Source organism: Agelaius phoeniceus, chromosome 19 (assembly GCF_051311805.1).
Source record: "Agelaius phoeniceus isolate bAgePho1 chromosome 19, bAgePho1.hap1, whole genome shotgun sequence".
NCBI classification, from domain to species: domain Eukaryota; kingdom Metazoa; phylum Chordata; class Aves; order Passeriformes; family Icteridae; genus Agelaius; species Agelaius phoeniceus.
Window position 1 is genome coordinate 1,831,460 of NC_135283.1, and position 20,492 is coordinate 1,851,951.

Genomic DNA, 20,492 nt, shown 5'->3' on the forward strand with positions numbered 1-20,492 from the left:
TGCTGGCCTGAGAGGTGCCCAAACACAGAGGGCCCAGCAGAATTCCAGAGAGACAAAACACATCCAGAGCTCCCTTCACCTCCTTCATTTGGCACAAGAAGATTTGAAGGTTGCTCTCCTCTTCCACCTGGAAGGCAGGAGCTCCACAGCTCTTAGGGAACCTTCCCCTTCAGGTCTGACCTTACAAAATGAAAATAACGAGGTCACAGTCGCATCTTAGTTTTATTACAACTGACCTGCAGGCAAAAGGATAGAACTATTACATAAACACTCTGATCCATGTAGAATAGCTTAAATAGAGGAGGAAGTCGAACCAGGAGACCGGATAAAATCTTCGGAAGCTCTTTGAAGCAGTTATGTTCCTGAGCTTCATTTTACAGACAATAAGGCAACATCCCTGCACATCAGCTCTTTGATATTTTTATACATTTTTTTCTATGGTACAAGAAAAAAAAATAATAACCAGAATTCACAATGTACAGTTCTTACACTATTTTCACAGCTTCTGAACACTATACACCTTTTTTTTTCTTTTTTTTCTTTAATAGATACATTGCAATAAATGGTGCACCCTTAATAATTTATAATAATCTGTGTTGAATAGGCTAAACCTGTCCTGTACAGCAGCACCTCCCTCCTGTCACTGGCAGCTCAAAGCTTTGCATTTCCATTCCCATCAAGTTGGTTCTGGGCTGGAGATGGGACAGCACCAGAGCTCAGACCCAGCCATCCCAACAGGGCAGAGCAAGGCAGTCCTGTGTGTTTTGGGAGGTTCCATCTCAGTGCTGCCCCTCTGAGAGGATTTGGGGTTCCCTGCTGCCAGGAGGAGTCAGACACCGAAGGGGGGGTGAAGCCCCACCTGTGGCTGCCCTTGCTGGGTCTGGGTCTCAGCAGCCCTGGGACCTGGAGCACCTGCAGTCCCACTCCAGGGGCTGAAGGCTGGAGAGAGGAATCACAGCTCCAGGGGGATTTGCCTGAGAAAGGCTCTGGGGTGGGGACACAATGGCAGCTTTAGACAGGCATGGTCTGACCGATCTTTGTGCAGGAGGCACCAGAGCTGTCGGGAAGGAGCAGGGACTGCAGAAAGCTCTGCCTTGCCCGAGGAGCAGCCCAAGAGGAACAATCCAGGAAGGGCAGCACCAAGGGAGCCCACAGTGCCAGCAGGAGCCCCAGGACGTGTCATCTCCATGGCAGACAGACAGACAGACAGACAGACAGACAGCAGCTGTGTCCAGGGCCTCAGCTCTCCTTCCCAGCTGGGATGTGCTGCTTGGTCTTCACTCAGCCTCGGGCTGCTTTGTGCATGGTGGCTTTGGTTGGATGTGGGGAGCCCTTCCTTGGGGATCCTGCCAGCACCACGGTGTTTTCATTCCCTCTGTGTCCAGGCTTGCTGCTGAGCTCTGATGAGAGACTGCTCTAACATTGATGAAGTCCTACCAAGCACCTAAAACAGCTCAGAATGGAAAGCAGAGACCCTGCAGCTTCCATTTGATCCCTGGTGTGCTACTAAACACCTGAAAACTGCAGTATTTGGGGAAAAAAAAAAAGGTTTTGGGAAAAATTAATCTTTGAAAAATATGTCAATTAAACAAATAGAAAAGCCTGATGTGCTGTTTCACATAGGAGTGGACCAGAGACAACAGCTTGCCTGGCAATGGACCAAAAGACAACAGCTTGGGCCAGCTGAGAGGAGCTGGATGCTCCTTCACCTCCACCTCATCTCTTCTGCACCCCACAATCTCAGAGATTTACTCAGGGTGCAGCAGAGGAGCTGTGCAGGTCCAGAGGAGGTTCAGCCTCCAGGTGGTGGTGGTGGTGAAGCGTCCCCAGCAAGCTCAGCAGGGTGTGGTGGGCACAGGGCCACCCCTCCATCCTGCCTGCAGCAGCAAGGAGGAAGAGCTCAGGTCTGGAGTGGGACTCAGGAGCTCAGGACAGGGGCTGGGAGGGCTGGGCCGTGCCACAGGTGCAAGCAGCAGGGCTGGGGACAGCAGGGACACGAGAAACACTGGCCAGGACTCACAGCCATCAGCTGGTGGCCCACTCAAGCAGCTGCAGCCTCTGTGGATGGCTCTGGGTGAAGGCAAAGCAAAGCCAGTGGGTGGTGAGCACTGTGCACTATAAACCAGGTCAACAAGCAGGTTAAATTCAATCAAGTAGTTTAATAATTCTTCAGGTCAAAGGTCTTATCTTAACAATTTACAGGACACCTAGTTAAGAGTGAAGAGTGGCTGGCTTGGTAAAAGGAGGAAGAATACATTATGTCCCATCTCAATAGTTTAATGTTAGCCTCTTTCAACGCAACATATTTTTGGTAAAGACATATTCACTATATTTAACATGATCTCTCTTTAACAGGAAGTTCAGCTCAGCACACTGTCCCCAGAAATTACACTGCGACTGTAAAGCAACAGAATTTCATAGCAGTAAATCTATTGCACTTTGTGAAGAATAAAATTCTCCTTTGCCTTTCCAGCTCCAGAAGGCAAAGCATCTCGTTGGTTAAGCAAGTTCTTCTCCCTCCAGGCAAAGTCTCTTAATGTTCAGACAGACAACGCCTAACTTGTGTTTGTTTGCTTTTTATTATTACTTGAAACAACAATCGGAAGAGTTTGAGAGAAAAATCTTTCCAGTAGCTGCTGAGGAGTCTCCAAGTTTTGAGTCTAGAAATGAATTTTAGGTGCTATCCAATCACAGTCAACAAATATATGTACTTATTTCCACATTTCATGAATATGTCCACAAAAGAGCAAGATGAGGTCTCTCTGTGACCAACACTAACACTGTGTGATCAGGTATTACAGGGATGCACTTTATATGTGACAACAGTATACAGACAGGATGGAAATAACACCAATATTATTGCACATGGTGTCTGGGCGAGCATTAAAAACACTGCAATATGTGATGAAAATTCTTTACAGCTTGTTTTCTCTCAGCCCTTTTTCTAGAGTTTGATGTAGCAGCAGTATCAATCCACGTACATTGGAGAGCTGGGAGTTGCTGGCATTTGATCCAGGATTTTACAAACATAGCATGCAACATCCACTGTGCGTTCCTCATACATCAGGATGAAGGGATGTTTCTGGAAGCAGATAAAAAAACAAAACAAAGTTATGGTCACCCTCCTGGCACGTGCCCCTCAGATAAAAACTGAGCAGGGGAATTTGTCTGGTGCAAGAACATGCTTTGTGGTGGCTGGAGGACACCAGGACACAGCCTGGCAGATCCATGTCTTTAACATGGGAGGTTACTGAGGCAGGACAGGACTCCAGAGCTCAGGAGCTGCCAGGGAGGAGGCAGTGAGGGTGCAGGATCAGCAGCTCCTCTGCAGCACTGGCATTTCCTGAAATCCCTTCAGGAGAGGTTCCATCAGCAGTGGGGACAGTGACAGGAGTGACAGGGAGTGCCTTGCAGAGGCCAAACCCGAGCTCTGCTCTCCTGAGCCCCCAGCCTCTGCTCTGCCCAGAGGCAGCACTGGCCAGAGCCAGGTCAGAGCAGCTGGGACAGAACATCAGGGAGGTTCTGGCCATCAGGCAAATCCCTTTCACATCAGGGTGATGTGAAACCCCAGGGCTGACTGTGGAACCAGAGCCTCCAAGAGGTGCCCTCCAGGTGCCCAGAGCTCCTTGAAGTTGCCCCATGTGACTGATCCAAGCCAAAAGCATTGCTGCTCTCTCTCCTTTGGCACCCCTAAAGGACAGGCCCTGCTGTTGCCCAGCTCCAGGGCTCTGCTCCACATCTCACTTCTGCCTGAGCCCAGCCCTGTGTGAGCTGTGTGTTGGAGGCATTGAAAAGGTGCAGCACTGAGGACTCACCAGAAGCTCTTTGTACTTTGGCCTTTTGGACTCGTCCTTTGTAAGGCTAAAGAAAGCACAGAGATAATTAGGAGAACGTGGGATCAGGGAAAATGTTACAAGACACCAAATACAAATTTTTACAGGACATAATGCTGTCAGAGGGGGACACACTACCTTTGGCTTTCTGAAAAACCCATCCTAGCACTGTGAGTGACCACAGGAGTGACCCCCATGTGCAGGCAGGGCTGTGTCTGACACACATGGAAACTTCCCTCCTTACCATGTCTCCTCTCTCTAGCACAGCCTCTCAGAGCTTTTCTCCTAATTCCTTTCCTGAAGAGCAGCTTCCAGGGTCTGTCCTTCAGTCCCAACCCACACAAACCCAAACCACTAAAATGTGAGAGGTCCTCCCCCTTATGCTGGTTCAGGAAAGTGAAAAGAAGCCAGGGAAGTGCTGGACACACGACCCTTGCCAAATACCAACCAAGAAAAGGAGCCAAGCCCCAGCGCTTGCAGCAGCACACACTCACCACAAGTTGACGAAGTTGATGAAGCTTGGGGAAAACTCCCTTTCCTCTGAGTTACTCAGCTGTGGTGGGTCTCCTTTCACTACTTGTGTCAACTGGTCAAACACACTGTTCCACTTGGGGTAGGGGAATCGCCCCGTGGCCAGCTCGTACTGCAGGGAGACAGCAACAGCACCAGGCAGCTTTACATCAGGGAAGCTCAGTCAGGGGAAAAAACATCTGCAGCAAACCTGAACCACCCCAGAAGGAAGACTGAGATGAAATTTTTCATCCTACTCCCTGTATGGTTCTAAATAGAAGGAAGGTTTTAGCCAGCAGTAAATTCTGCTGCCTGTGTGAGGGGCGTGCTCTGATTTACCCTGACCAGGCTTCTGTGCCATGTCTGCTCCTCCACTGACTATAAATCAAACCAGTGTAGGAGAGTAAAATCCTCCAGTCCCTCCCCAAGCATCCCAACAAGCACTAGAGAAAATGGGTAATGAGAATGAGACAATCACATCGTATCTCAGGTTGGAGAGGACCCACAAGGATCCCTGAATCCAACTCCAGGATAATGAAAATGAGTTTTTTTTAAACATCAGTGGTGAGAACAGAAGCTACTGGCTCATACTTAATTGCTTCTGCTTTCTCTTCTGCTTCACAACCTGAAGAAAGTAAGGGCTTTTTACTGAGAGCTTCTCAATGTGTGCAGCTAGGAGAGATGTGGTTGAGCCAGTGAGGAATCACAACCCCAGAATCCAGAATTAACCAAAGTCTCTGTGCAGCCAAAGCACAGCAGCTGCCAGAGGCTTATTCACACAGGCTGGGTGCTCTGCTCTGCACCACCACACACAGCACCCTCACCTCAGATTCTGAACACAAAATTCATTTACAAGCCAACACCTCTGTCACTGCCACATTTTCTGAAAAATCCCTTTGCCAGGATTTCTTCCCCTGGGAAGCTGAGAAGCCTCAGAGCAAAATGTAAATAATAATTATCTGATTTGCTTCTCCTGTGTTTGCTGCTTTGGAATGTGGTCTGGAGATTGTTTACCCAGCTGGTCATTGTTTGATTGGTTTCATGTGAATTGTTTTAACTTAATGGCCAATCATGGCCCAGCTGTGTCGAAGCTCTGAGAAGCCACGAGTTTTCATTATCATTCTTGTTAAGCCTTTTGTCTGTATCTTTATTCTTTAGTATAGTTTAGCATAGTATTCTTTTATATAATATATGATAGATATGATATGATAGATATGATATGATATGATGGATATGATAGGTATGGTATGATGTAATGTAATGTAATATAATGTAATAATATCATTAGCCTTCTAAGAACATGGAGTCAGATTCACTCATTTCCTCCTCATCCTGGGGACCCTGCAAACCCAGCACACCTCCTCCCTGCTCACATGCACACACAGCCACGGGGGCTCGGGAGAACCACGGACATGGGAAGCCCCCAGGCTGTTCCTGAGGCAGGGAGGAGCAGAGCCCAGGAAGGAGCTGGGCCGTGCTGCCCATGGCCCAGAGCAGTGTTGCCCATGGCCCAGAGCAGTGCCCACTCACCAGTGTGATGCCCAAGCTCCAGACGTCGGAGCGCACGTCGTAGCCTTGCCGCGAGGCGCTGGGATCTATCCGCTCCGGCTGAAACGGCAACAGGGACTGTCAGGCTCTGGGCCATGCAGGGAGCAAGGAGGAGCATCTGCAAAGCTACAGAGAGCCCTGAGCCTGGCACAGCTCCTAGCAAAACCTGTGGCCAGGGCAGCCATCCAACCCCAGCAGAGAAACATCTCAAGGAATCACTTAAAACACTGATTTTATGGAGGTGTCGTGTAAAAGGTGATCAGAAATGGCAACTTAGCACAGTCCAATGCTTTGGGGTTTTTTCCCTTTTGCAAAACCATGTTGAATAATTGTGACTGTCTTATTCATTTAGTTTTATTCAACTTTGGGATGTCTTTAGCACCAAGTCTCACTTCCTCTGTTTTGACACCCAAGGGATGATAAGAACTGGAATCAAAATCTCACCCCCATCCTGGGGAGTGAGGCTTAGCAGCATCTACCAAAACTCTTCTCCCCAACCAGCTACTAAGAAACTATTATAAACTATTATAACTATTTTATTAATATTTATATAATTTTTATAATTTATTATATAAATTATACATTTATTATAAACATTATAATAGTGTGCTTAGTATATATATACAATATAGGTACTAAGCACACTATTATAATGTGCTTCAAGAAAAGCTCCTCTGAACAAGGTTTTAGTCATCCCTTGAAGGCAACTATGATGCCACAAGGCTTTAAGACATGCAAAATGTCTTTCATAGAAAGAAGTATTTAGCCAGACATGGGTGATTCACACCTAAGAGCAGGTTATCCAGAGAGCTGAGCCAGCAAAAACGTCTTTCTGCCTTGCATGTCATCTTTATGAGAAACCTCAGTCTGCCTTCTTTAGTTAAAAATATAATAATTAACATGTCAAAAGAAACAGGCTCTCATTCAGTTTTGACTACAACAATACTAAAGATACCTGCATAGCAATAAATCCTAAATTATGGGGTACAGGAAATACTCTGAAAGCCCTGGTTGCTTTGTAAGCTACATTTTAATACAATTTCATGGCAGACACAGCTGAGAAGTGCAGCAGGAGGTGGCCCAGCCCTGAACCCTACCTGGGGACACACCATGATGTCTGGAGCTGCCACCAGGGATGGACCAGCTCAAATGCTGGGGATGCTGGCCTGGCCAGAGCTGTGACCCACGGGGATGTGCCACAGCAGAGCAAGCTGCCAGGCTGCAGATGAAGGAGGGGACTGCATGGGAGCAGCCCAGCTGCCCAGAGGGACTGGTGGGATGGGTGGCACTGGTGAGACATAGCTGGTTGTCTCAGGTACCCAAGAGGGGCACCCTGCTCCTGTGAGCAACAGGAGGTGGCACAGTTAAAGGGAAAGCAGGATGGATCAAAATAAATCCCATCTAAATACAGAGCAGGAAGAATGCTGATAATTTTCCATGTGGATCACATGGGAGCAATTAACACCAAGGAAGGAAGAGTCACCATGTCACACTCTGGGACCTGGAGTGAGGGCTGCAGACAAAGCCTGGCTCAGGCCAGGTGTCCTCCTGATGCCAAGAGCAAGCAGGAAAGGAAATGGCTGAGGTGGAGATGCATCTCTGGGTGTGCTGAGAGGGTGAGGAGACAGGGGATGGAGGCATCAGAGAAGGGTACAGGCTGCCATGGGGCTTCTCCAGTTCAGTGTCCACCTGAGCACCAGCATCTTGACTGAAAAGTGAGCAGTGGGCACCAGAGATCCTCCCTCTATTCCAAACCCCAGCTGTACAAACAGCCATACCTGGCCTGATCTCTGCCTGAACCACCTGAACAAAAGACATCCAGCTGGCCCTGACAGCAGGGCCAGCACCAACTGTCCACCTTCACCAGGGAGAAGTGAGAAGCCCCAGTTTGCAGCCAGAGGCTCCAAGCTGACCTGGGAAAAGCAGCACCTGAGTGACCAAGGATGGAGGTGATGCTATCACACTCCAGCCCTGTGGAGCTCTGGAAGGAGCAGGGCAGGACATCCATCCTCACAATGGCTGGGTCTGCCCCTCCACCCCTGCCTAAACCAAGCCCTTCCAGTCTCACCCTTCCTCTCTGACATGGGTCCTGGGTTCCCTGGGGCACTCAGAAGGCAAAAAGCAGAAATGTCACACAGAGCTCGCTCCCAGCAGCACCCCCACAGCCAGGGGCAAGGCAGGGAGCACAGGGAGCAGCACTCAGGGAGGATGCAGGGCTGGCCAGGAGCACCCACTGCCGGGTGAGGGCTGTGATACCTCACCTGGAGCAAACCCCCAGAGCTGGCAGCAGCACAGGGCAGGGCTGAGGAGGGCTCAGAGCAGCCCAGGCTGCTCCAGGGGCCAGACACTGCCTGGGAACTCAGTCCTGCCTTTCTTTCCTCCAGAGAACATGAGGTACCCACACTCAGAGGCTTTTTCCCACTGTAACAATTGCAGGGGAACTGAAAGCCAAAAGCAAAACAACCTCCCAGCTCCAAGGCTGAGGCGCCGCTCGCTGTGACAGCTCCAACAATTTTGGTTCAAGCCCAGAGCACTTGCTTGGCAGCTGGACATGGCTCCTGCTGCCTCCTCAGAGCACTCTCAGCCAGACTGGGGCTGACATCCAGGGCCATTGCTACCAACAGCTCCCCGGGGACCAGGCTCCTTCAGGGGTGAGTGCCACAGGGCTGCTGAGCCTTGCAAAGTGAGACACATCCAGCAGCCCTAAGGAGAGCCTCCCTGGCTGAACACTACTACTCTTGGCCTATTTTACACTAAAAAAATGCTATTTTCCTTTTGAAAGGAGTGTGGCAGCCTGACTCCTTCCTAGGTACATCCAATTTGATCACAGCATCCCTTCAGCCTCTGCTGGCTTGGAGAAATATCTGGCAGATGTGCCTGCCCACTGGGGACACCTCCCCATTTCCCAGGCTCCCTGGTACGTGGAAATGCTCATGTACTTGGAAAGGAGTCACTGAGGCTGCAGAGCAGCAGGGAAGAGGCCAATCATCTCCCACATCACTTGCCAGCTGCTGGCTGCCCCACAAAACCTGTGCCCTGCCAAGGCTCTGGAAAACACAAACTGAACTGCAACACTTCTGCTCACTTAAAAGTCCACCCAAGTCTGGAGCTGCACAAATCTGAGTGCACACAGACAGACAGACAGGAGAAAGGAAAACCAGAGGGCTATGGAAGCACTCACCCAGCACATCCCAGGGGAAAGGGAGCACTGCAGCTCTTTACAGACACCTCAGGCATCTCATTAAGTGTCATTACAGTCATCTCAGGAACTGTCATGGCATAACTACACCAACAGCCTGAGCAGAACTGGCCACCCACCCATGGCTCAAAGAAAGATCAGAGTCAGGGCAGACAGGTTTTGCCTTGGACACCACAGTCAGAGAAAAGCCATCTGAGAGCCATGGCCTGGGCCAGGTGGGAAACATGCCTTGGAGAGAGAGATATTTTCCTTTTTTCTACTTGGTGGTAGATAAAAAGAGTTCCAAAACCAGTGTTTTTCAGCATACAGAGCCATAAATATGTAACAAAAATTAAAGACAGGCACTAAAATTAAAGTTATATGAACAGCAGCAGGCACAGCTCCCTGCACAATGTACCCTTGGCTCATGTGAGAACAGAGATGCATTTTCAAAGCACCCTGAAGCACTGAAGTGTTTAAAACCCTCAAGACAGCTTCCAAAATCACCACTACAGCTTTTCACTCTGGGAGGGAGAGGGCAGGACAGACTCCCAGGAGCCACAGCTCAGCCCCAGCAATTTCCACACAGCTGCTCTGCTACTGCTGCTCTCCAGAATCACATTCTCCTGGAATGAAGTTCTGGCACACTTTGGAACTAAAGTGGTTTACAAAAATCACTGTAATTCTGCTCTGCAATAACTCCTGTGACATAATCTCACCAGAGCAAATGGATTTCTTGCAGACCAAGACAAACTCACACTCTGACAGCCCTGCTCCCCTGGGCAATGGTGTTTTGGAGCTGCTGGAAGGCACAGAGCTCCTCTCCACTGCAGCAGCACAGCCCTGGCAGCAGCAGAGGAACCCAGCAAAAACCCAGGAACTGGGGCACTTTGCCACAGCCTGGATGACACTGCCACAGCAGAGCCTGATCCAGAGCTCAGTTTCATCCAGAAAAGGGCTGTTCATCCCACAGGGAGGGTGTGTTGGGGAAGATGAAACAGGAAAGCCTTATAAATATGATTGCCCAGTAAAAGATTTTGAGAATATGGAAACTATAAGTGAGATTGAAATGAAAGCAAGCTTTGAGATCCCTCAGTTACTGAACAACTGGAAAACAATGGTGTGGCCAGCTGAAGGTGATCCCCTTTTGATGGAACAACACCCTCTGCTTGCAGGCAGGCCCAAGGGTCAGAGCAGACCCTACAGCTTGGCAGAAGGGGCCCAAAGAGGAGTTTCTAGGGTTTAAAACTACTCCAAAGATTAGTTTTTAGGGTTTCCAAAGAGTAGTTTTTTGGCTTAGCATAAGGGGTCCAAAGAGTAGTTTTTAGGGCTTTTTAGGATAACACAGTATGGTAATGTAATGATTCTTATAGGCTGTATGGAAATGCTATAGGATTTGTATCTTGTACTAGAATGGTTAGTGAGAATTAGAATATTCAGCACAGAAGAAGATTTATTGTATTGGAACAGGAACGCTGCTCTCTCATCCCCTCTACCACGCTCTTGCCTTCTCTCTCTTTGCCTCTCTCTTTCCTTGTCCGAGCTGTGGCTGCAGCTCCCAGCAGGGCCCTGCCCTTGGCCCTTTGCAATAAACCCCAAGTTCCACACCCTGGCTTCAGAGATCTCTCATCTCTGTCACTCCTCCAGGGTGGGATCCCCCAGAGCCCGCCCCACTCACCGCCATGTACGGCCGGCACCCTGCATCCCGCGTTTTGGCAATGGAGTCCACGAGCTGTCCGCTAATGCCAAAGTCACAGAGTTTAATATTCCCATTTCTGTCCAGAAGAATATTGGAAGGTTTGATGTCTGCAGGGGGAACAAATTTAAAGCAGTAAGTCACGGCTGGAGGTTTTGATTTCAAGCAGAGCAGCTGCAGGGGATGGAGGGCGGCAGGGCCGCGCTGTCGCCGTCACCCTTGGTACTGGATCCTGCATGGGAGCACAAGGGGATGGAGCCAGCCCCGGAGGTGCCACGTGCCCAAAGGCAGCAGCAGATGCCCAGCCACCCTGAAATCACACTTACATGGAAAAAGCACATGAAGGGGCAACAGGACAGGCACTGGGACACTTGTTCAAAACCTGCACTCAGACTCACAGTGGTAGAGGTGCTGCGCTTACACTTGAGTGAACCAAAGGCCACTAACAATTCTTGCAATTCTTTTAACAGACAAGAAGAAAAGATATGAAGTTAAAAAAAAGACATGAAGAACTCACCTCTGTGAATGATTTTCAAGTTTTCTTTTAAGTGGTTTAGTGCTTTCACAGTCTAGGAAAGAAAAAGAGATGGAAAATAAGCAGATGCCGTAAGAATCCTATGATTATTACATTTTTGAAACTCCAAGAACAGAGGTAAAAAGCATTTAATACATTGAGATATCAATGCTGTAATATGCCAAGTAATAAAACATTTTTCTCTGAACCTTTTCTGCAAACAGAAGGTGATATAAGGGAGAGTATGGGCTTAAGTGAACACACATCCCCTGTGACCTGCAAAGATCCCACTCTAGGAGAGGGGAGCCAGAGGTGGAGCCAGAACAATCTCTGATGTTAATTATCCTCAGCAATAATTTATTTCAAGCCCTATGCTTTATTTTTTTCAACAGGTCACAACTTTTTCAATTACCTGACTTTTCATTAGACCAGAACTTCCAGGTTATATCAGAAAACATCAGCCAGGTTCTCCAATGCTTTTGGGAGCCTTTGCACAAGACTGCCAAAGCTTCTCTGCTCTGGGCTGGTGCCTGTGCTGCTGGTGCTCACATTCAAGCAGACAGAGCAGGAAGATGGTCCTGGGGTCTGTTTATGAACTGATTACTGACCCCAGGAGCTCTGTTTACACCATGCAACATACTGGGGAAAAGTCATGAGCACCCTGAAGAACCATTCCCAGTGTGGTGCAAACAGCAGCAGCAATTCTGCTCCACAGACCAACCAGCTTTTCACATGGAGTGGGATCTAAACAAGGATCTGAACTTTTCAATTATCTTCAACAAAAAGGCTTAACAAAATACTCACAGCTAAAGTGATTTTGCCTAAGATTTCTTCTGGAATAACATCATCTAATACACTATATACATATTTGTAAAACTTATCAAACGAGGTAGACATGAGCTCCATACAGATCCAACAGTCACCCTGGAAAGAGAAAAGAATGTGAGATAAAAAAGAGAAATACAAATCCAGAGAGCATACAGAGATCCACTGAATCTTATGGAATACATAAACAGCAACATGCATTCTATAGAAAGGATAGAATTCAGCTTGACTAGTTTTAGCAATGATTCACAGCAGAGGCATTTACATGCCCAGCTCACACCTGATATTACAGTTTAGATGCCTGAACCCAGGTGAATCCAAGCCTCACAGAGTGTTTTGCTCTCCAGAAGGCTGCAGGCACAGGGGAACACCCAGAAGAGGGGAGCTGCTTTCCTAGGAAGGGCTGTGTGGCTGAGGAAGAAGACTTTGGGCAGCTCCAGCTTACCCTGCTCATTTGGCATCAGCTTTTCACAGCAGCTCAAGGCAGAGCAGGAGCTGATGCCATCCACTCAAGGGCTGCTACAAACCTGGGCCCAGAAAACTCTTATTGTACCCAAAAAAAAGCAGAAGATGGAGTAAGTGTTGTGACAGGCATGGAAGCAGGGACATCACTGAAAGAGGCCAGAGCAGCACAGCAGGATGAGGGCATGACCAGCACACCTCAGGGGACCTGGAAAAAGGTGAACCAGGACTGCTACAGAGCACACGTTAGCTATGGAGGAAGCTGGCTAAGGAACTGCTCAGATTTAAACTATAGAAATGAAATTGGGCAGTACATGTAGAAAATTTCTCTTTTCTGCATTAGCAACAAAGGCAAAGTGCAGATGAAGCACTTGCATTCAGTGGAGAGTGGCTCAGGACAAGCAACGTGGCTCCAGTGGCAGTGATGTGTGTAAATCAAGTGAGACTGGAAGCCCACCAGAGCTTATGAGCTGTCTGTAGTGAGAGCAGCCTCTCTCTCATGGACTGCCTCTACTGGCCACAGGATCATTCAAAAACTGCTTCTGTTTTGATCAGATTCATAAAACAATTGTGACAGGGCTATATTGCTGGGCTATTGTACTGAGGCTGTGGGGCACTGCAGTGGCTCCAGAGAGCCAGGACACCACTGACCACTGCAGCCTTGTATTTATGTCCAGCTGCACCAGGACTGGGAGTGGCTTCCATTGCCCAGGTTACAACAGTAAAACTGTTTGGACAGTAAAACAAACCAAGTGAACAACATTGAGCAGAGCCATCATCAGAACCAAGGGTTCACATGCACTCTGCATCACAGGTTGGGATGGGTATGGTACTGAAACCCCAAAGAAGTACAACAAATTTCTATCCAATGGTAACTTTTAAGCATTAAAAAATCCCTTTTATGATCAAAAGCACTCAAGGAAAGACTTTTTTTACTGGTGTCCTGAAGTAGATGCCATACAGAACTCCTGAATGAGGGCATTTATTGATCTGGTAATATAAAAACCTACCTGCCCTACATTAATTCATGTCAGCAAGATCAATGGAAAAAGATAACAACTTAAGGCTGGTGGCAAGACCCAAAACTCTACCGGCTACCTCTTCCTGGGACTTGGAGAGCCTTATCTGTTGGCAAATTGGTGAATTTTAACAGGAAGAAAAAAGGAAGACTGGCTGGGGACTCAGCTGTCTCCTGACCAAATACCAACAAGTGCTGATGGACATGGGTAAGTCCTGCTCCATTGTGAACTGGGAGGACAAAACCACCCTAATGGGAGCTTCACTTTACATTGTGCCTCTTAAGTCAGGTTGATTTCTGATCATAAAATGACAAAAGAAGTGCTTTAATTTTCTCTTCCTGTTAGAGCTACTCTTCCAAAGAATGTATCTTAGTCCTTACTGGGTATAAGATTACCAGGTGCTAATGCACATCTTGTAGGCATTCCAAAAAATGTCCAGGAACACTCTGTGCATTTAATTCAAAATATCTCTGTCCAGGACAGACATAAAAGGACTGGAGATGCTTCAGCTTCTCAATGCAGAGAATTCCCATTGACAAGGGAGCAGGTGTCACAAGGATGTCACCCACCTGGAGAGGAGCTCACCTGGAAAGGACCTGTGGCTCCAGGTGGATGTTAAACTGAACATGAGCCTACAATGCATCTTTGCAGGGCTGATGAGGCAAAGCATCACCAGCAGGTGGAGGGAGGTGATCCTTCCCTTCCCCTCAGTCCAGCAATGGTGAGGCACACCTGGAGTGCTGTGACCAGTGCTGGGCTCCCAGTGCAGAGAGACTCCAGCAAAGGGCAGCTAAGGTGACTGAGGAGCATCCTCCCCATGAGAAAGGCTGATAAAGCCAGGACTGCTCAGCCTGGAGAAGGTTCAGGGGAACCTCATCAACCTAAAGGGAAACTGCACAGGGGATGGAGCCAGGTTTGCTCAGTGGTGCTGAGCAACACGAGCAGGACACATAGGAGGTTCTCTCTGAGCATGAGGAAACACTTTTTGTGAGGGGGATTAATCACTGGCACAGGCTGCCCCAGGAGACTGTGGAGACTCTGGCCCTGGAGAGATTCAAAGGCTTTTTGGGCACAATCCTGGTCAAGTGGCCCCAGTTGATCACGGGGGTTGGAAACAGTGACCTCAGGGGTGCCTGCCAACACCCACCACTCTGTATAAACACTGAAGGTTTATCACATCTGCTCACTGCAGGGACAGCCAGCTCTTCATGCAGCTACACCAGTGACAGAGACTGACAAATGTCACCATCACCACCATCACATATTGACATGGCACACAGGACACTTTTCCTACAGACCAGGGACTGACGATGGGGACAGATGTGCTGAGGAATGGCAGCACAGGCAAGGATTTCCATAAAAACAGAGTGAGGTGCATCAACAGCAAAGAGATCAAACTGAGCAAGGCTGTGTCAGCAATTCACACCAGCCCAGCACTGTGCTACCAACACATCCATCCCAGCTCCTCTCCCCTGCCAGCAGAAGCTCCCCATGGGCTGATTTACCCAGCTTCCTAAGCACGTTCTGCAACTTGCAATGAATTTTTCATTGAATAATTTTATCAAGTATTGAACTTATTGGTTTAAACTTGGCTCAACTACACTTGCACTATGTAGGAGTCACTCCTGAGATTCCAAGTCAGGTAAGGCTTCTTTCCTCTTCCTCTCTTAAAAAGAAGCACAATCAGAACAGGTACTCCCAAGAGCCACTAGTGTGGTCATGGTAACTACCCAAACATTCCCAGCTTTACAGGTACTGTTTCAAACCAGAGCAGCTGTAAAGCTTGTAGCAGACAGGCAAAAAAATAAGACTTTTTTTTTCCTCAGACCTAAAAACCTCTTAAAACAGCAATGCTCAGGGGTGTCTCGGGGGTCCCAGTGGGCTCAGCCCACAGCTCCTCTCTTCTCACAAGGAGAGACTCAAGTGAAATGCTTGCAGAACCCCTGTCAACCAACTTTTTTATTTTTTCTCCCCCCATCTATCAAGTACAGCCTTGAGAGGAAACACATGAGCACAAGATACTCTTCACTCAGATCTCTGATGGCTGATGTGGGCAGCTCTGTGTGCACTAGCAGGACTCTGGGCTCCCCTGGGTGCAGTATGGAAAAACCAGCTGGTCTCCGGGGGCCAGGGGAAACCCACAAAGCTCAGTGAGTGCAAGATCCTGCACTTGGCTGAAGGCACTCACCAGTATAACGATGATGGGATTTAGAGCAGCCCTGAGGAGAAGGGCTGGGAGATACTGGTGGATGAAAAACTGGACATGAGCTGGTAGCCCAAAAAGCCAGCCATGGTGCACTGAAGCCCCTGATTCCATGCATAGACTGAAACACTGTCTTTTACTTTTTCAGCTTTGTTCTTGTTTCATTGACCAGGCAATTTAATCTCTTCTAATGGGTGAGAATGAGCTGAAGCCAAGTCCTGCACCTGACAATCAACCTGTGCTTGTTGCACTGTTACACACAGACATACAGTGACAGAAATGTCCCTCCTGACTGAAGAACAGGCAGCAAGTGATGAAGGTTCAGGTGCTGCCAGCTGAGGGACAAGCAGGACCCAGAGAAGACTCTCCCTGTCACAAAATGTGGAACAAGCAAGAGAAAATACAAGTACAGAAATTTGTGTGTAGTATTTCCTGCCTTTCCAAATCAAACTGCTGGTATTCACAGAGGCTGCCACAGGAACTTGTGTTCACAGCTACTTCCCTGACTGCAAGCTGGGACATTTGTCTGGCTACAAAAGTAAGACCTTGCATAACTTTATCCAATTTTTGGTTTAGTATTCCCAAACTGTCAGGATCCCAGAGCTTAGATCTGCTTCTCCCCATCAAACACTGCCTGTTGTGGAAGGCTGCCTGCCTTCCCTTTGTGCCAGCTGCCCTGCTGCTTCTCCTGGAGCTGCCTGGATCCTGCCAACCCTCTGACTGCACAAGCTGCCTATTCAGCCTCTTAAATTCCTGTAAAGAGGCTCACGTGAAGTCTGTCACCTTTTAGGAGCAGGCAAAGAAGATTTCTCATTGGTTGCTCCATCTACAGCTGAATCCCAGCTCAGAGCAGGTAACCCCAAAAGGATTTCCTTACTTTTCACCTTGAAATGCTGGAACAAAGAGCTTTGTTTTATATAGTTTGCTGCAGATTTCCTGAGAGAGTTTTGGTCTTTACCAATGTCCCATGAGCTCTTACACCTCAGGGGATGGTGCAGCAGTGACCTGGATCTTTCACAGTTATTTGAGAACAGATCTGATAAACAGACTGGGGGGTGAGACAGATCCAAACATCCTGATGAAATTCCTTTTTTCCCTTCCTGTGCTTCTCTGGCGTCATACTTTGCTATCTTTAAAATATTAAGATATTTTATTATCCAATATTAATATTGGAACAAATAATTAATGAGACAAGACAGAAAACTTTATGGAAGCCACCCAGCTCAGCCTGGGTACCCCTGAAGAAGGTGACTTGGAGCATCCCTAGGCAGTGGGGACCAAGGAGAGGGGAAGGCATTCATCTCTGAAGCAAACACCCCTTATGTTGAAGGGGAAATGCCAATGAAACCTTTCCCAGACAGAGCAGGCAAGGAGCCCTGCCTGGCTGCAGGATGATGAGAATTTGGACATGACAAAGAATGCAGCCAAGCTGCCATCTGAGTGCTGATTACAGTAAGTTTTTATGTTGTTTATGTATTTACATTTACACCCTGGGATGTGGCCAGAGCTGAAGGGAGGTGAGAGTTTGCAGAGCTCTGAGCATGTTGCTCATCAGCATCTGCTAAGACACTGTTTTGTCCACAGACCTTTCCTCACACCAGCTGACAGCCTTGTCACCTTCATCTCAGCAAAGTTGGGAATTTCCAGCCAAGCTGAGGCTCCACACATGGCAGGAGCTTGTACTGTGTGAGCATGGACAATGCCTGCTGACCCAAAATGGCTCTGTGTCCAAAAAGAACAGAAAAAGCAGAGCATGGGAAAAGGAAGGATTATTATGCCTATTTTTGAGAATGAGATTTAAAGCCAGAGGAGTGATCTGGCAAAATTACAGAGGCAGACTCTCCAGAAGCAGGAATTAAAATATTCACACACAGTTTTGGGTTTTACCTACAACACTGACCTGTCTCTAATGTTTTCCAGTAAAACCCCACAAGACTGCACAGGCTGCTATGCCTGATAATCCCCAAAGACCACCTGCAGCCCTTAGGTCTCTGTTTTCCTCTTTCCCTTGAGGAGAGGGACTGGATTTGTGCTGAAGTAATGGAAAACAGGCAAGGGCTCCATGTCTGTCCCCCTACACTGTGGCAGTTTCAATAACAAAGCAATTGCAGGAGCAGGGATAATCCAAGCCTGCAGAGGAGATACTGTAGGAAGGAGAGGCAGCAGTCAGGTTTCAACATTCATCTTCTCCAAAACTCCTGCTGCAAAGGCACCAAATGCTTGCTCAGAAGTGCCCAGATACCTGGGTCTCCTGGCTAAACACCCCTGAGTAAAAGTGGAGAACCAAGAAACCTAATTTAAATCAATTTTCTCCTCCTTAGTACGAATTTAACATGACAAAAAGGAAAAAAAAATAAGGTAAAACCCAAACTCTGCTACAAGTGAAGCAAGTTTGGGGTGCCCACCTCTCTGAAGAGCGCGCCATAAAACTGAACAATGTACGGGCAGTCACTGCTTCTCATCACCACATCCAGGTCCATCAGAAGCTGCTTCTGCTCCTTCTCATCCACTGTCGACCGAATTCTCTGAAAGAGGAAGAGTGGCAGAGACTTCATCACTTCCATGCCATTACTGCATCCTCAGCCCTGCTGCTGGAGACCAGGATCCCAAAGCCAAGCATGTTCAAAAACACTGTGGAGAATCAAGCAGTGCTCCCAAATAAGAAATGTAACTGAACACTTCTAAAGCTGTTTAATCAGACTGTAAAGCCCTCAGTCCTCACGTAAGCATCAACACTTTCAGATGAAATGTCAGGAAGAAATTAAAGAGCTCAAATGTCATTGAAAACTACAGCAAAATACCCCATCCAGGCTTTCATTTCAAAACAAATTCCCACACAGCTCTTAGCCGTGTTGGAAGGGGCTTGAAGACTGGTTTGAAATTTAACCAAGGAACATTATGTTTGAAATGTCTAAGAAGCCAAAAAAGCTCCTTCCACAGCCTCCTCCATGGCTGGGGAGAAGGGACTGCCACATAACCCAGGAACACATTTCTCTGGTAATGTTAATGACGGCAGCAGTCCTGTGAGCTCTTCTCATAAAACCAACACCCTTTACCTAGCACTGGCTGAGGGAACATCAAGATATATATATATATATATATATATATACACACACTATACTTTATATATACACTATATATTATGAAAAGTTTCATTTGGGCTTGAAAGAACAATGCACATTTGAAAACAGAAAACTGTCCATTTTCAAACATGAAATTGGTTAAATGAAGGATGGAGGTGACCATACAGTTTTTCATGTGATTTTACAGATATATTTAACATCTTGCACTAATTAATACTTTCTCTGAATCACAAGTGAGGAAATCGTGATCCTGAAGCTGTGACTCATGTTGAAAAACCATTAAAAAAACCAAGAAAAAATATCTGGCAAGAAGTCCAAAGCAACAGAGGTAGCCAGGACCATCCTCAGGGACAAAAACTACATGGCTACCCAAGAAAGAAAAATTATTCAAGCTTGTGGAAAAAATCTGCAAGATATAGCACTTCACCAACACTATGGCCCTGTGGGCAACTGCTGGTGGCATCAGGACCACACACAACAGCCAGCCCAGGCCAGGTGAATGAAGGTACTTTAAAGGTTGGTCATTTATATAGCACCACATGTGAAACAGTGCACCCTTATGTACTTTAGGACTTATTTTGTGATGATCCATACAAAACAAGGACAGTATCAACACTGTAATTTTCCTTACCTGTAGTGTATCCTGGTATTTTGGTATTTAACCACTTGTTGTTAATGTTCTAGCACCTCTAGTTTGGTCTAGACCAGTAAATAATATGTTTATATTGCCATTTTCCCACCCTGTGAATTCTAGAGTTCTTGGGGACCTGTCAGGAGACTTGTCCAGCACCCACAGTCCATAATATCCATGATGTGCTGAGCACGTGGGGTTCTGTGCCACCAACAGAGCAAGAACGGGCCAGGAATGGACCTAAAGCACTTCACCTCCAGGTCACTGGTTCAGGTCTGTGTCACACAAGCTCAGGCAGCCACGGGCTGTTCCCTGCTCTTGTGCCCTCACTGTACAAAGCTCTGCAATCCCCCCAGAGGCTGAAGGCCAAGCAGAAAGAAATGTCTCTCTCCAAGTGACACACCAGCAGCACTGAAATGGAAATGCCACTGCTCTGACCTCCATAGAAGGTGATGGATGCCAAAGCCACCATGGTAAGACCTATGACCAATAGCTCAGCTTCTCACTGAGACATGACCCACACTGAAAATGTGTGGGTCATCTCTGGTGAGGAACCAGGAGCTTTTCTCCATATTGTAACTTGTGTTCTCCCTCTGGACCCACTCCATGTCTGTCTCCAAAAAGCCTCTTTCCTGGTCATCTGAGAGTTGTCCCAGCCCTGCTCTGCAATCCCCTTGCACCTGCACAATCCTGTCACAGCCAATCTCATAGCATTCTCCTCAAATTCCACCTCTTCTCCTGAAAGCATCTCCTCCCACCTCTGACATTGCTCCTCTGCTGTTACTTCTCCAGCACTGCAAACCATGTGAAGTACACACTATGGTGGAGGTGATTTTAATGGCACCCCAGAACACCAAACTCAAACACTCCTCAAACATGAGATCCCCATCAAGAAAGGGCTGGCAAAGCACCCAGAGCACAGACAGTGGGTCAGCTACAGGGCAGAGGACAGCTTGAGAAGCCAATGTGGACACTACAACAAATACTGCT

General features: G+C 47.6%; 1 protein-coding gene across 1 annotated transcript in view; it reads right to left on the minus strand.

Moving 5' to 3' along the window:
• Positions 1 to 2,139: 2,139 nt before the first annotated feature.
• The window catches only part of MAP2K4 (mitogen-activated protein kinase kinase 4), a 63,693-nt gene continuing 45,340 nt past the window's right edge, over positions 2,140 to 20,492 (minus strand). Inside the window, exons 4-11 of the mRNA XM_054644990.2 lie at positions 18,194 to 18,313; positions 12,084 to 12,203; positions 11,283 to 11,334; positions 10,748 to 10,875; positions 5,874 to 5,951; positions 4,328 to 4,476; positions 3,816 to 3,861; positions 2,140 to 3,082 (exon numbers count right to left, since the gene is read on the minus strand). Coding sequence (XP_054500965.1) covers positions 2,969 to 3,082; positions 3,816 to 3,861; positions 4,328 to 4,476; positions 5,874 to 5,951; positions 10,748 to 10,875; positions 11,283 to 11,334; positions 12,084 to 12,203; positions 18,194 to 18,313 — 807 coding nt within the window. The 3' untranslated portion in view covers positions 2,140 to 2,968. The remainder of the gene's footprint in view (positions 3,083 to 3,815; positions 3,862 to 4,327; positions 4,477 to 5,873; positions 5,952 to 10,747; positions 10,876 to 11,282; positions 11,335 to 12,083; positions 12,204 to 18,193; positions 18,314 to 20,492) is intronic.